This window comes from Biomphalaria glabrata, chromosome 5 (genome assembly GCF_947242115.1).
Source record: "Biomphalaria glabrata chromosome 5, xgBioGlab47.1, whole genome shotgun sequence".
NCBI lineage: Eukaryota > Metazoa > Mollusca > Gastropoda > Planorbidae > Biomphalaria > Biomphalaria glabrata.
Window position 1 is genome coordinate 15563937 of NC_074715.1, and position 14605 is coordinate 15578541.

Here is a 14605-nt window from a genome sequence, read left to right on the forward strand (position 1 = left end):
GAGATTCAATGAAAACTAAAGGCTGACATTGTTATTGGAATTTATTTTAAAGATATCAATGAATCCACAAAGCACAAATGTGAAGGTGAAAGGTCAAGGTTACTTTGTGGGCCATAGGACAACCACGGTTTACCAAGCTCACTTTTAATTCTTTTTTCATAGCTCTTCATTCGAGATCTTGTCTTGCAAGCAGATCATAAGGATCTTCCTGAGGCAGGTACTGATGAATGTCTGGACTTTTTTCATTATGGTTTAAATGGTTCTCAAGGTTTCTGCTCCATAAGATGATACTGGCTTCACAATGGTGTTGCAGAGCCTCATGAGGAACTGTAGCGCAAAACAAATGGGAGCAGATGCCAAGCAGATGGTGGAGAGACTCGCCCAGAACAATGACCCCTGGAGGAAGCTGAGTGTCCTATGAGCTATACCTCAAACAGAATCAAAGGCAGAGATGAAAATTGTGTGTGTCTCTTTCCCCTGGCTAGTAAAGAACATTCTTCAATGACTACATTGTGGGAGGTGATAGATTCTTATTGTATTATAAGTTGCTTTTATTATATTCACAGTGGTGAAAATTTAAAAAACAGAAGGAAAAAAAAAAACAGACATTCATAACACTAATTACAATGCAAATTCAGATTTGATTTTTTTCTATTTCAATTTTAATTTTGGTTTAAATTATGAAACAAAGTGAGTTTCCCATTGCTGCTTAATTTTATACAGATAAATATGTATGTAGAGTAAACAAAAAATGAAATTGCGGATAAAACGGAATAAGCCAAAAAAAAAAAAATAGTTATATTAAAAAATGACAGTAAAAAAAAATAAATCAGGTTTATGGAATTTTCATACTAGTGATGGGAAAAAAAAAAATTTACAAAATTAAAAAAAATTAAAACTGGCTTTAAGTGGTTTGTATTAGACAAATGAACTGAGAGAAGAATAATAACCTACAACAGGAGAGTGCCCTCCCTTTTAAAAAAATCTGGACAGACAAATACAACTTGACATCTTTCAAAACTGAGTCAAACAAAGAATTCATTCATTACAAACACAAATAAAAACAATGGCATATATCAAAGATGTGGACAAAAAAACTGGCATGACCAGAAAAAAAAAAAAGCTTTTTACTCACACAATTGGAATGTTCTGTTATTTAATATATTAGCTCCCAACAAGAAGAATTGTTCCACCAAACTTTTGTAGGACAGGATACAACATTTAAGGGATTATAAACAAAATTAGTTATAGCATGAGAATCTTGCGAAGGCCTACCAGTCACAAGCCAGCTCTGTTCTAAAGCTTGCAAAGTTTTGGGCGTTTCTTCCGAACTGAAATTTAATTATGTCCAAAACCAAACCTCCTGCAGGACAGCAGGATGCTGGTTGGGAGCAAGATTCAAACCTGGGACTATCGTGACAACAGTCCAGAGTGCACAGCACTAAACCAGACAGTCAAGTGCTCTGTCACCAGGCCACACTATCAGGTAGTTATAGCATTACCTTGGCATGGGTTCAGCTCAATACACTAGCAGCAAGAAATAATCTGAGCAGTCAAGTCTGTCAAGAAAATGAGGCAGACACAAGACAATCATTAGATACACACAGCTTAGCCAACTTAATGCACATAAACAAGTTGTCTCAATTCCTTTATAGGGTGGGAGAAAGGTTAATCATTTCTGATTTTAAAAATTATCAATCTAAAAAAATTAGGACATACATACACAGGCTTACACAACAGCATTTCTGTGAGACATAAGAACTTCTTATAAAAATGTGAACTACAGTAAATGCATTATAAACAGTTTAAACTAGTGAAAACAGAAGAAAGCAGCAGTACAGTCAATCATAAACACATGCACACATAGTCCTATTATGAGAGATCTTGAAAAAAAAAACAGATATATATATATAAGGCAACTTTATATATGTATATTTATATTATATATATATATATATGTATTAAATGGGTATCAGTTTTAAAGATCACTTTAGGTGATATGATAGCATCACAAAAATGTTCATTAATCATTAGGAATAAAGTTCAATGTTTCTCTTTCAACATTTCACCCACTAACATGAAGGCTAAGAATCTAGTCATCAATCACCACATAACAACTTTGAATAGGGTACCAAAAAAAATACACTCGTTTGAGAATTACTTTAGTAGTGATGGTGGCAACCTCTTCACTTAAAAAAAACAACACACACACACAATGCCTGCATCAAAACAAAATTCAATTCAGCGATTCATAATTCTACATAGAAAACAAAAATCTAATTAGAATCCATAGTAGAACAAAATCTCGGTTAATTCCATCACAAATAGTGTTTGAATAGCACTTTATATCATCTAAGAACATCTCAAATAGTTCAGAGACTAAAGACAAGACAAAAGTGATGCGATGAAAAAATTGTCTAGCAAGAAAATACGAGTTCAAACCAAAAAAAAAATTAAAAATTGTAGCCTAAATAATAAATTTTGAGTGAAATAACTTTTAAAACAACATGGGGGAGAGAGAATCAAAATAATAGGCTTGGGGATCAATAAGCTTAAACTTTACTGGAGCTGATTGGTAATTAGAGACATTTAATAGATGGTTTATCTTTGGATATAAGCAAATCATCTGAGATCAAGTGAAGAAACAGTCTTCAACACAAGGCACTAAAGTTAAATACAAAGGACCAACCACTAGACAAACATCTGAATGCAATGATAGATCTCTGGGAGGCACCATTCTTTTATAGCACTAGCAATAACAAAAATGATTTTAAAAACATAAGACTAGCAATCTAATTGGACGTAATTATCTTCTCTTTTGAAATAACGTCTGTAATTTATAAGATAATTAAATTCCCACGATCTGTGTCGACAACCCCATCCTTTTACATAGGTAGCAGCAGACTGGCGGAATGTTCAATGTACTTACAACGTACATAAATATAAAACAAATTGTATCAAATAAACAAAAAATGCTAAATGGTAGAAAGCTACCATATCAGCCACACACACACACGCATGCACACATACAGAACATACATGTATAACTTTAAATACTAAACTATAATAGCATAAACATACAAATATTATGGATAAAATTATGGGTTTTTATAGAAGCACCTTTTTTGTTTTGTTTTCATGCATTTCAAAAACATGTTAGAAAAATAAAGGTCAGTGAATTATGATGATTACAAACATATCAAAAGGCTTTATCACAAACTTGCTATGACATTATAAAGCAGGCTTTCATTATGATAACAAAAATGGTTTTAAAAAAACAAAAAACTTTAAAATGCTGTCGCATTGGTTGGAAATTTTGACAAGATTTACTTTAATGCTTTATTTAATTTTTTTTTGACATTCTATCACAAATGCAGATCATTACATCCTAGTCCTAAACAGAATGATGTAGAGCAGGGTTCAAAAATTGTGATGACTGTTTGAAGGCATACCCAACCATCAATAGCCTGTTTCACAATGGCAGCAAGCTACTCAACAGGTGGTTTGAGATGTGGCAGAATAATCTTCATTATGGAAACCAAAGTTGGAAATATATCAAACTAAATAATATGACTATTCAGAAAATTCACTTTTAAAATGTGGCAAAGGATTTTGTGATGAGGCCTTTCAAATTACAACCAAACACTAAATTAGCTTTCATTTCACAACTGCATAATTCACAGTTTAAAAACTGTCAAAAAAAAAAAAAAAAACATTTCCAATTTGCATAGCATCATTATTGATTAGCATCAATTGTCTTGCAAATAATTCAGTCACATTCCTGCTAGTCTTCTACTTCAAGAATGTTTTAAAACATTTTTTTATTTATTAAAAAAAATGACAGACTTGTCTGACACACACACACACACTTATTCCTGCTTCTTAGAGCTTCCATTTTTGACGGTGTCACCATTTGTCTTGACAGCATCCCCGTTAGTCATGGCATGCCCGTTTTTGGAGGCCACCTGTCTTTTGGGTGCGCTGGACTTGAGGATGTAGGCTCTCACGTAGAAGTTGATAAACAAGAGGAGGATAGTGAATGTGTAGATGAACACTGCATAGACAAAGACTTTTGAGAAACGGCAGTCATAAACAGCATTCAGGACGCCTTGGGACAAGAATATTACAAACTGGCTCTGGAGAAGAAAAGGCTTCTATTAATAATAAGCAGAAAGCAAAAGGAAATAATTTAAACTTACAAATGCTAAAGAAAAAAAAACAAAGTTTGTGACTATAAAAAACCCAGTTAATATTATTTTTAAAAAATTAATGGCTTTTTTATGATTTATGACATAAATGAATGCTCATTTAGAGTAAATCTACATTTTCATCAGTAAAATGGTGAATAGAATGTTTTATCAATGTCTTAATAATGCGTTGTTGAATTCCTTGTTAAACTTAAGTGTGGGTTGCATGGTGGTTTTAGTAATAGCACCCATGACTGCACATTTGGGTATTAATTTATATACATGAACCAGCCGACATGTTGTTGACAAAGTTACAACTAAAGCAGATTGATCTCCCTTGTCTAAAATGCTGTTAGCTTATGTTTAAATGCTTACACAGTTTATTGAAGTAAACACTGTAGACTAGCCTAACCCTAACCCTAACACTGTAGACTAGCCTAACCCTAACACTGTAGACTAGCCTAACCCTAACCCTAACACTGTAGACTAGCCTAACCCTAACCCTAACACTGTAGACTAGCCTAACCCTAACCCTAACAACTAAACTTCTAAAAAAAATAATAATAAAAAAAAATTATCTAGTTTTAGTTTTCAGAAAAAATAAAGATTCTATTTCCAAAAACACTATACGGTAAAAAAATATTCAATTTAATGACCCAACTTCTGGTGCCAACATGCTTCGTTTATTGGAAGAAGACAGTAAATATGAGGACATTGAATTTAGTGAGACTGGTAATTGATTGCAGATGTATTGCATGTATTGTAGTCTATACTTCGACATTGCTGGTTTCAGCAAATTAGTTTGGTTGTTTACTTACTTACAATTAATTACCGGTATTTAAAGATTCTCTGCCACATACGTTTTCTTAAGATTTATAAAGAGATGTTCATTTAAAAACCACACAGGGAACTCTAGTAAGTATAAAGACCTACCAGTTTGTACAAAGTTTCTGTTATGCTGTATTTATGAATAAAATACATTTTGTATACCCCACACAGTTACCATTCGTTGGTAAAAACTTATATAACCAGCAGGTTATATGCTCAAAAAATATATCAAAGCTATCTGCCATCTATGGTGACAATGAAAGTCCTACATACTTAGGAGACAACACAATTATAACCACAGAATTATAACCACAGAATGAGTTAGGTCTATATTATCTTCTGCCTTTCAAAATCATGAGGGGCAATGAACTGAAGAAACACACTTACAATCTGCATTCTTGTCAGGTACTTCTTCCACCACAAATATTTAGCCATGTGAGGTCCGCAAGCTGACAAGCCATAGTATGTGTACATGACAGCGTGGATGAAGCTATTGATCAGAGGATAGATTATATCTGTGGACAGAAAAGTTGAGAGATTAAATTAATAGTAGTGGAGAGATTACATCAGAGTGAAAGAGTTTGATGGAAATTAACTCATCTGAATTGCAATGTTAAGATAAAAGCTAAACAAAAGATTAAAAAAAGTCAAAACAAAATTGATTAAGTTTTTTACAAATGATGAAAGCCCTATTTGATCATCACCAATTGAGTGATTTTGTCAAGTCACTTTCACATTGAATCATTTATTGAAAGAAGAGTATAAACTACAGATTGTATGTTTGGGTCTACAATGCCAAGTTCTGCATCAGACATTCAAGATGATACCACATTGATCAAAGGTGTTTAGGCACACTGCCAATGATGTTCTATTTAATCACAGACCTTTCAAATGACACCCCATAGATACAATAATTTGGGCAAGAGGACCTTCAATGTCCTTTATACTATGTACATTTAAGATGACATTCATTGTAAGTTGTCTGGCCATTGAAACTACTTAGCATAAACAATCAGTTTTTCCCCAGGTCAGTAACATGGATGGTTGAAGTTTTATTTTCCTCTCAGAGAAAGAAGGAAAACATTGACTGTATAGCAAATATTCCTCTACCCTTGACTATATACCAAATCTTTCAAAAATTTCTCCTCTAATAAAAAAAATGTATTTTCATCTAAATTATTTGACTAGTTGGATCAACATTAAAGACTGAAAAAAAAAGTTTTGTTAGCAAAAAAATAAATTGTTAAAAAAAATAAATTACAATAAAACACAAATTGGATTTTTTTTATCGGAGATGTAGAATCATTTTCAGTTGGGTTTTTTTGGCAAAGGCAATTATCTGAGGAAATTTTTCAAAAATCATACAATTTTCAAAAAAACTCCTATCACTGATATAAGAATATTATCAAACATAGTTTGTTTGTTTTTTTTATCAAACATCTTGACAAAAATGTTTTGGCTAAAAATATTTCATCATTTTTTTTTGTTAACATTATTTGTTTCAATTAGTTTCTCCCAAGCTGTTAAGTACTTACTTGTTCCTCCAGGTAAAAATTTGACACCCAGCCATGTAAACACGGTCATGGTAGCGTGATGGTACACATGGAGAAATGTGATCTGGTTGTTCTTTTTGCGAACTACAAAGAAAATCTGAGGGTGGGAAAAAGTTTAATCAATAGCAGCTTATGGGGATAACAATAATACAGTAGAGAAATAAAATCTTTGGTTTGAGTTTTTTTTTTACGTAGTAATACTTGGTTACAAAGAAACAATGTTCTTAAATTTGAACACATTGAAAGTAGCTACAAAATATTGTAATATATTTGCTCCAAAACTTGGCGTTATCTTATTGTAAAGCCAACTTTGCAAGCCATAGAGCTTACATTTCTTTGACTCTTTCTCTCCTAATAGACGATACCATTGTTGATTTGGCCTCATTAAATAAAATTAATGTTTGATTTTATAAACTTTACTTCGTGTTATATAAAAAGAACATGCATTCCCTTTAATTCTAGACCAAATAAAACACTTTCTGATAACAAATGAAAAAGTTATTCAAGCTTAATCATAGCAGGGTAGAAAATTACTAATCAGCAAATTGAAGAAATCTGAAGGAACATGGAAAATAATTACGGAGAGAAAGAGTTAATGCCAAAACCAAACAAATAATGTACATTGATATGTGATGAAGGCTAGTTATGCAAAACGCTTAATAATATTTTACGTCTAAACTATTTGTTTAGAAACTTTTTAGATATACAACTTTTAAAAAAATGAATTTTAAGTCATGAAAAATATTAAAATAAGTGAAACCAGGGACTGTCATTATGGATATCCAGTTCTGGATGTCATTTTCAAATTTATTCACATTAAAAGAAGAGGCTTATTGACTCTAATAATAGATCACACCAACTATTCCAGATGCCATAAAAGTGTTAAACCAATGAAATAGAAGTGAAGCTTGACGCATAGTGGTGTAACAAATGATGAAAGTCTTGTTTACAAACTTACTGTATCTAGAAACTCAATCAGTTTGGAGATGAAAAACAGCCAACCTACTCTCACATACTGAAAAACACAAAAGTAGAAACAAGTTGTTATCTAAATTTAGGATACTGTTTGGTCTGAATCTAAAATGTACATACAAAAGTTCCAAAGAGATAAATTATTTTACAACAAAAAATTTAAATAATCCATTTTATTACATTTTCATAGATTAGTGTTTTACTTTTGAAATGCTAAAGTGCAATGTTTTTACTTAAAGGACAGTTGTCAAATTTATGTTAGTAAATATTTTCTGTAAACTAGAAAAACAAATTAACCTAAATATCTACTTTTCATTTGTGGTCCTAGATATAATATTAAATAATGTAGTGGCTCTACCAATGAATTACTAACTATAACCCTGATTTACATACAACTTTGGTACAACTTTTTTTTTTAAGAGAACTCTTGTCACATCCATTAATACTTACAAAATATTTCTGCAAAAGAAAAAGAAAATTTTGTTAAAATAATTGCAATGGAAAAAAAATCAATACTTGATAATTTTGTTTTCCAATGACAAGAAACTGTTAAAATGTCATTAGTTTACATTTATTAACAAACAAGCAGTTAATTTGTAGATTTAAAAAGACAAACATATCATGTTTTCTATGGATAATGTATTCAATATTAAAAAGTTTACAGCGTTTTAAAAAATAAATAACTGATAAGTCACATAGATGTCTTATGTGTTCCCTTACCATTCCACTGGCATCGTCAAATTGATATTTCTCCATTTCATCACAAAATATAGAATAACCACCAGCATTGTAGATTCCATAAACAGACTAGGGGAGAGAAGTCAAAACACAACAAAGTTTTAATTATTTTCTTTCAGTCATTATGTTCAATTATATAATAATTCTAGACATGCACAATAATCTAGTTACACACAATCCTGTTAATTTGATGCATCTTTTTTTGTCCTAATATAGTAAATATTTTTTAAAAATAGCAACATCAAAACCAAATTTATATATCTAAAAACAAAAATGCAAATGAGAGTGTTATGTGAAGTACAAATCTAAGTAAGGCAGGAAATATAATTCCACACAGCACATTAATGTATTATCTGTTTGTTGTAAATTTGATTTTGTGGATCAATTGTACCATGAAGACGCTAGAAAAAAAAAAACATTCCAACTTTATTTCGATTTTTTTAATTAATAAAATTATCTCTCATTAAAGTATACGCCCAAGCTGATTCCGAGCACAGGTCCAGGTGAAGCAAAAATTCAAATGAAGCTTTGTTACACTTACGGACAGAGATATGTAGGATGACAAGATCACCATGGCAAAGTTATAGACTATAATTGTGGTCTTTATATTCCATGGCTTGTAGGGCACCATCCATTTGGGACCCTGCCAGACTGTGAACAGGTAAAGCCCTATCATGGCCAGCATTTTGTCAGGAGAGTCCAGGAGTGGGTAGCCATCTGCTCGGGGGTCTGCAATAGAGCAAAGAAAATCAAATAAGTATCAACTGTTTAGTTATTTTTCTACAATAAGAAGATTCTGAGTACAGTTCAGTTAGTGAACCTTTTTAAACATATGAAGTATATAATGAAATATAACCCTATGCAATGTAAACATATGAAGTATATAATGAAATATAACCCTCTGCAATGTAAACATATGAAGTATATAATGAAATATAACCCTCTGCAATGTAAACATAGATTATAGTAGACTAAAATGCATTTCCATTGACATTTTTCATTGGTACATTTTCAACCTCAATTTTTGCATGAGAAGAAAAACATGACAAGATCTGAATGAGGATAAAGTTTGTTTTCCTCCCTGATACAAAGTTTTACAATGAACAGTAATACCTAAATTAAATAAATAAATTAAATAAATTATAGCTTTTATATAGCGCTACTTTCAAGCTTATAGCATGCTCAGAGCGCTATGGTCCAATCTCTTTTGCAGACCAGTGTGGGAGGGGGTATCTGGGAGAAGGTATTTCATGCTGCCTTTGGGTGCTCAGTAAACACAACTCTGCTTGAGTTTGGTGTCGAATCTCAAGCCCCCTTCATAGGTGACCAAGCGTTCTAAGCCTCTTGACCACGCTTCCCACATCTAAAGCCAATAACCAAAAGAACACACTGCCAAGAGTGGTACATCAAATAAATGCCTCAGTTAGAATCAATTAATGTTAGAAATAAGTGTTGACTATACAGGAGATATAAATAATATTATATACATGATTAATTACAAATGCTGAAACAGCTTTTCTTTTTTTTTTTGGTGTCCTCTATAAGACAGTTCTAGCGATAAGACAAAAGTGTTGATTGAGTTCTATGTCAAATATACACAAAGTTAAAGTGTAGAAATACACAAAAATACAATTTATAAGGCAGTAGAGTTTGTTTTATTTTGTTTGTTTTTTAATCTAATAAAAAAAAAAAAAAATACCAAAACCTTCCTCTCAGCCAGTGACCTATATAATCAGCCAGTGACCTATATAATCAGCCAGTGACCTATATAATCAACTCCACAGATATATAAAGAACTTTGACATGGACTTTTTTTTTTTTTTTTTTCATTCCCAATTGGACAAAATAATTTACTAGGTTGAAGTGCATAATTTCTGAACTGAAGGTTTGAAATTAGAAAAAAAAAAAAGATTCTGAACAATCACTCATAGTGGAGGATTCATTATGAAATGTTTCCGTAACTGATTATTATAAATGGCCATTAATCACATCAAGTGTTTAATTCTATTTCTACCACACATGTCCTATTTGTAGCCATGGTAACACAAAGAGGTTATTTCTATTCTCAACTGAAATGGCCACAATGTTGGCCATCTGCCACACAAAGGGGCTAAGCCTCTCCCTGAGCCACACTCTACTTGGACAGTTATCACATTACCAGAACATGTGTATAGATAGATGTGTATGTGTGTGTGTGTGTGACTGTGGTGCTGTGTATGTGCTGGATAAATGTCTTTCAGAACCTGACAGCAATGAATACCTACCTCCAAATATTGTTATCAATAGTACACTTCTCCAAATTATGACACACCCCCCCACCTGTACTCCCCCCCCCCAACACCCACTCCATTGCCTATATTTGTTTTTCCTTTCAACAGTTTGTAAAACAAATTGATAAGGTGAACATTTCAAACAGCTATATTCTGTTTGTTCACTATATAAGGTGAACATTTCAAACAGCTCTATTCTGTTTGTTCACTATATAAGGTGAACATTTCAAACAGCTCTATTCTGTTTGTTCACTATATAAGGTGAACATTTCAAACAGCTCTATTCTGTTTGTTCACTATATAAGGTGAACATTTCAAACAGCTCTATTCTGTTTGTTCACTATATAAGGTGAACATTTCAAACAGCTATATTCAGTTTGTTCATTATATAAGGTGAACATTTCAAACAGCTATATTCTGTTTGTTCATTATATAAGGTGAACATTTCAAACAGCTCTATTCTGTTTGTTCACTATATAAGGTGAACATTTCAAACAGCTCTATTCTGTTTGTTCACTGTATAAGGTGAACATTTCAAACAGCTCTATTCTGTTTGTTCATTATATAAGGTGAACATTTCAAACAGCTCTATTCTGTTTGTTCATTATATAAGGTGAACATTTCAAACAGCTATATTCTGTTTGTTCACTATATAAGGTGAACATTTCAAACAGCTATATTCTGTTTGTTCATTATAACTCCTCCCCCTACCCTCCCAAAACAAAAAGTGAAAGTCTGATCTAAAATAACCTAGAAAATTAGTAACAAATCGGCCGAGCAAAAAAAAAAGAAAAGAAAAAAGGTAGATTTTAAAGTTGAGTTTTTGTTATAGACATATCAATAAGTATGCCTGGTCCTGTTAAGAAGATAGGGGAAAAAATCTATAAGGGGAGAGTATAAGGAATATGAACATAACATCGTGACCTACGTTTTTTACCCATTCTTATTTCCCCTTTATATCCGCACAACTTCCCAATTCTGTGGATGTTTTCGTTAAATCTGGTGAGACGTATAAAACACAATACATGTTGTTATTTGATAGTTTGGATTTTTTTGGGCCCTTCGGCACAATTTAGGCCAGGTCGTGCCCTTATCAAGACAAGCTGTAATCCTAAGGTCGAAACTAGTTACATAAAAGTTACTAGACAAAAAGTGCATTAGTCCACAACAGGACAAACAGCAGCCACGCGTGCGTCAGATTTAAGTTTGTAAAGGCCTACATTGCGGTGGCGAATGCAAGAAAGATGAAATAACCATGTAGGTACATACGATATACAAATATATCAAATTTAAACGGGACTTTCCGATTCGTTCTCATAAGATTATGATTGCATATTACAGAATGCAGCCAGTCTACTAACATGATATTGCCTGGTTGGATATTACAAAATATACTCGATCTCACCAGATGTTCCATCTTGGTCATGTGTGACATGAAATAGCTTCTTTTGTATGGAAATGGACACATGAAGCTCGAACTGCGCCATTTTTTTAGTCACTTTCACGGCCCTCCGCCCATCCACTTCCAGAGTTTATTTTCCCTTAGGCTTCTGCCTTATTCGAACCATAATCAAGGGGAAGTGGCTAGGTAACGAAACAACGGGAGATAACACTCTTTTGTTGTTCGCCGACGCCCTGGCTACACCCATGGCGTTCGAACTGCTTGATAGATCGATACAGGTGAAATCAGACAACAAATATTTTCGGGGGGGGGGGGGGGGGCGGGTAGAAAAAAAGAGGGAGGCAGAGAGGTTTGTGCGGGAAAGGGGGGGGGGGGGCGGGGGGAGTTTATAATCACATCGGTAGCCACAGACCCAACAGCTAGCCACAGACCCAACAGCTAGCTACAGGCGTTCAACAAGTGGGTGAAATCAATAACTGGACTAATACTAATACAAAAAAAGTCAACATGGGCTGATGGAGTTCATTCAAGACAGAGCATCTAATGGAAATGACATTTTTTTTTTGTAATCGGCAGACGATAAACGCAATTAAGCGTTTAACAAGAAAAATATTTTTAAAAATATATTTTTTTTTTAAAGGCAAAGCTTTTATCAAGCGTAGTTGTATTAATTAGGTTGTATCAGTCCCGTAATTAAATTTGTAATACATCTTGACTAACAATAATAAATCTGTACGATTAGAAATATTTTTGCCAATTGTTTTTGTTATGCGCAATTTTATGCTTTTAGTTTTCTCACTGCGCTATGATCCTATCACTTGTAGTTTGGACCAGTGGGGAAAGGGGTGGCAAGAAGGGGATGGTTGAAGGTTACCGTGATAGGTTTTTACAAATGTATTTCATAGGTTTTAAAAGGTTGTACGACTGGATTTCGAACTCAGGGCCCAAGCCTCTTCAAGGGGATTAATTCAACTTATACCACCACATGTCAAATACAATTTCTTTCCCTTGTTCAATCCCAAACAAAATAAGTAATCACCAATAGTTAATAAACTAATTGTTTTTATTTTAATTGATTCTTGTGTTGTCATGTGCAAGAAATGATTTTGCAAAATTTCAACTTGATCCGAGATTGGGTGTGGGAGAAATAACGTGTGCAGACTTTTTACCAGACAGACAGAGTGAGTTGATATAAACTTTGTAAACAGAATAAGAGTGAGCGGGTGAATAAAGGGAGAGAGGCAGAAACATTTAGCATGACTATAACATTCTTCGTTGTCTAAACCACACCAAGCAATCAAAATTTCCCCCTAAGGTATAAAAAATCAAATATAGACGATATAGGCTTTGTTTTTTAATCTTGTGTTAAAAATAGTTCATATGTATGTGCATACAATTTAAAATATGCATACTTCATTTCCAAAAAGGACACGCTTTTGTACCTGACAGACAGACAAGGAGTTTATATAAAAGCTTAATAATAAGAAAAACATAAAACAAAAAAGCTGATATGAAGTGCAATTGTATCAGTTTGAATCAGTCGTAGGCTATCATTAAATGTGTAATAGATCAAGACTCACAATAATGAATCTGTGCGAATAGAAATATTTTTACCAATTGTTTTTTTGTTTAGCGAAATGTCATGCTTTTAGCTGTCTCAATGGCTATGATCCTTTCACTTGTCTGAACCAGTTGAAAAACAAAAAAAAAAGGTGAGAGAGAAGAAGGGGCTATCTATGTTAATGTTACCGTGATCGCTTTTTAAATGCATTTTTAAAAAAAACATGCTCACTGAGGGCTGAAGTCTCCTCAAGGGGATCAATTCAACTTATACCACAACATGGTAAGTACGATTTTTGTCCTTTATTCGATACCAAAACAATATAATTAATTACCAATAGTTATTTGACTAATCAGAAATTTTTTTTTGGTCAGGTACTAGAGATAATTGTTCAAGATTGGGTGTTGGAGATATAACGTTTACATTTTACCAGACAGACAGTGTGAGTTCATTTAAGCTTTATAAGAGAGAGAGAGAGCCCAAAGTAACTAGAGGACTAACCTGCCAGAGACATAGTCTCATTGTACCAGGTTTTGAGATCCTGGAGACTTGTGGTGAGCATGATGGGGTGATCGCACGAGGGCACCTAACAGGAAGCTCAGCTACCAAGTGGGCGGATATCTAGTGTTCTCAGCCTTGCGCCTGGAGAAAAAACACAAACACATCAAGGTGAAATATACGACTATTAGCAGTCGAACACAAACACATCAAGGTGAAATATACGACTATTAGCAGTCGAACACAAACACATCAAGGTGAAATATACGACTATTAGCAGTCGAACACAAACACATCAAGGTGAAATATACGACTATTAGCAGTCGAACACAAACACATCAAGGTGAAATATACGACTATTAGCAGTCGAACACAAATCCACAATCAAACCACATGCCTGCAATACAAAACCATTTTCACAGCGGTTCAATACTAAATCTATCGTTTCATAGCCAATTAGAGAAATAGCGTTGGAGATGTCAGATTCACTCCATCGAAATCTCCGACAGATAAGAAAACACATGTCGGATATCGTTTAGAGTTAATAATTTAAGGAAAACCGCTGAACCCTAGCATTAAGTATATTGGTCAATGTA

At 33.3% G+C, this 14605-nt stretch overlaps 1 protein-coding gene across 1 annotated transcript in view; it reads right to left on the bottom strand.

Moving 5' to 3' along the window:
• Positions 1–1884: 1884 nt before the first annotated feature.
• Positions 1885–14605, bottom strand: part of LOC106064359 (elongation of very long chain fatty acids protein 4-like) — a 54247-nt gene continuing 41526 nt past the window's right edge. Inside the window, exons 2-10 of the mRNA XM_056028787.1 lie at positions 14013–14153; positions 8820–9007; positions 8261–8347; positions 7914–7999; positions 7744–7753; positions 7527–7583; positions 6551–6665; positions 5403–5530; positions 1885–4136 (exon numbers count right to left, since the gene is read on the bottom strand). Coding sequence (XP_055884762.1) covers positions 3870–4136; positions 5403–5530; positions 6551–6665; positions 7527–7583; positions 7744–7753; positions 7914–7999; positions 8261–8347; positions 8820–9007; positions 14013–14073 — 999 coding nt within the window. The 5' untranslated portion in view covers positions 14074–14153 and the 3' untranslated portion in view covers positions 1885–3869. The remainder of the gene's footprint in view (positions 4137–5402; positions 5531–6550; positions 6666–7526; positions 7584–7743; positions 7754–7913; positions 8000–8260; positions 8348–8819; positions 9008–14012; positions 14154–14605) is intronic.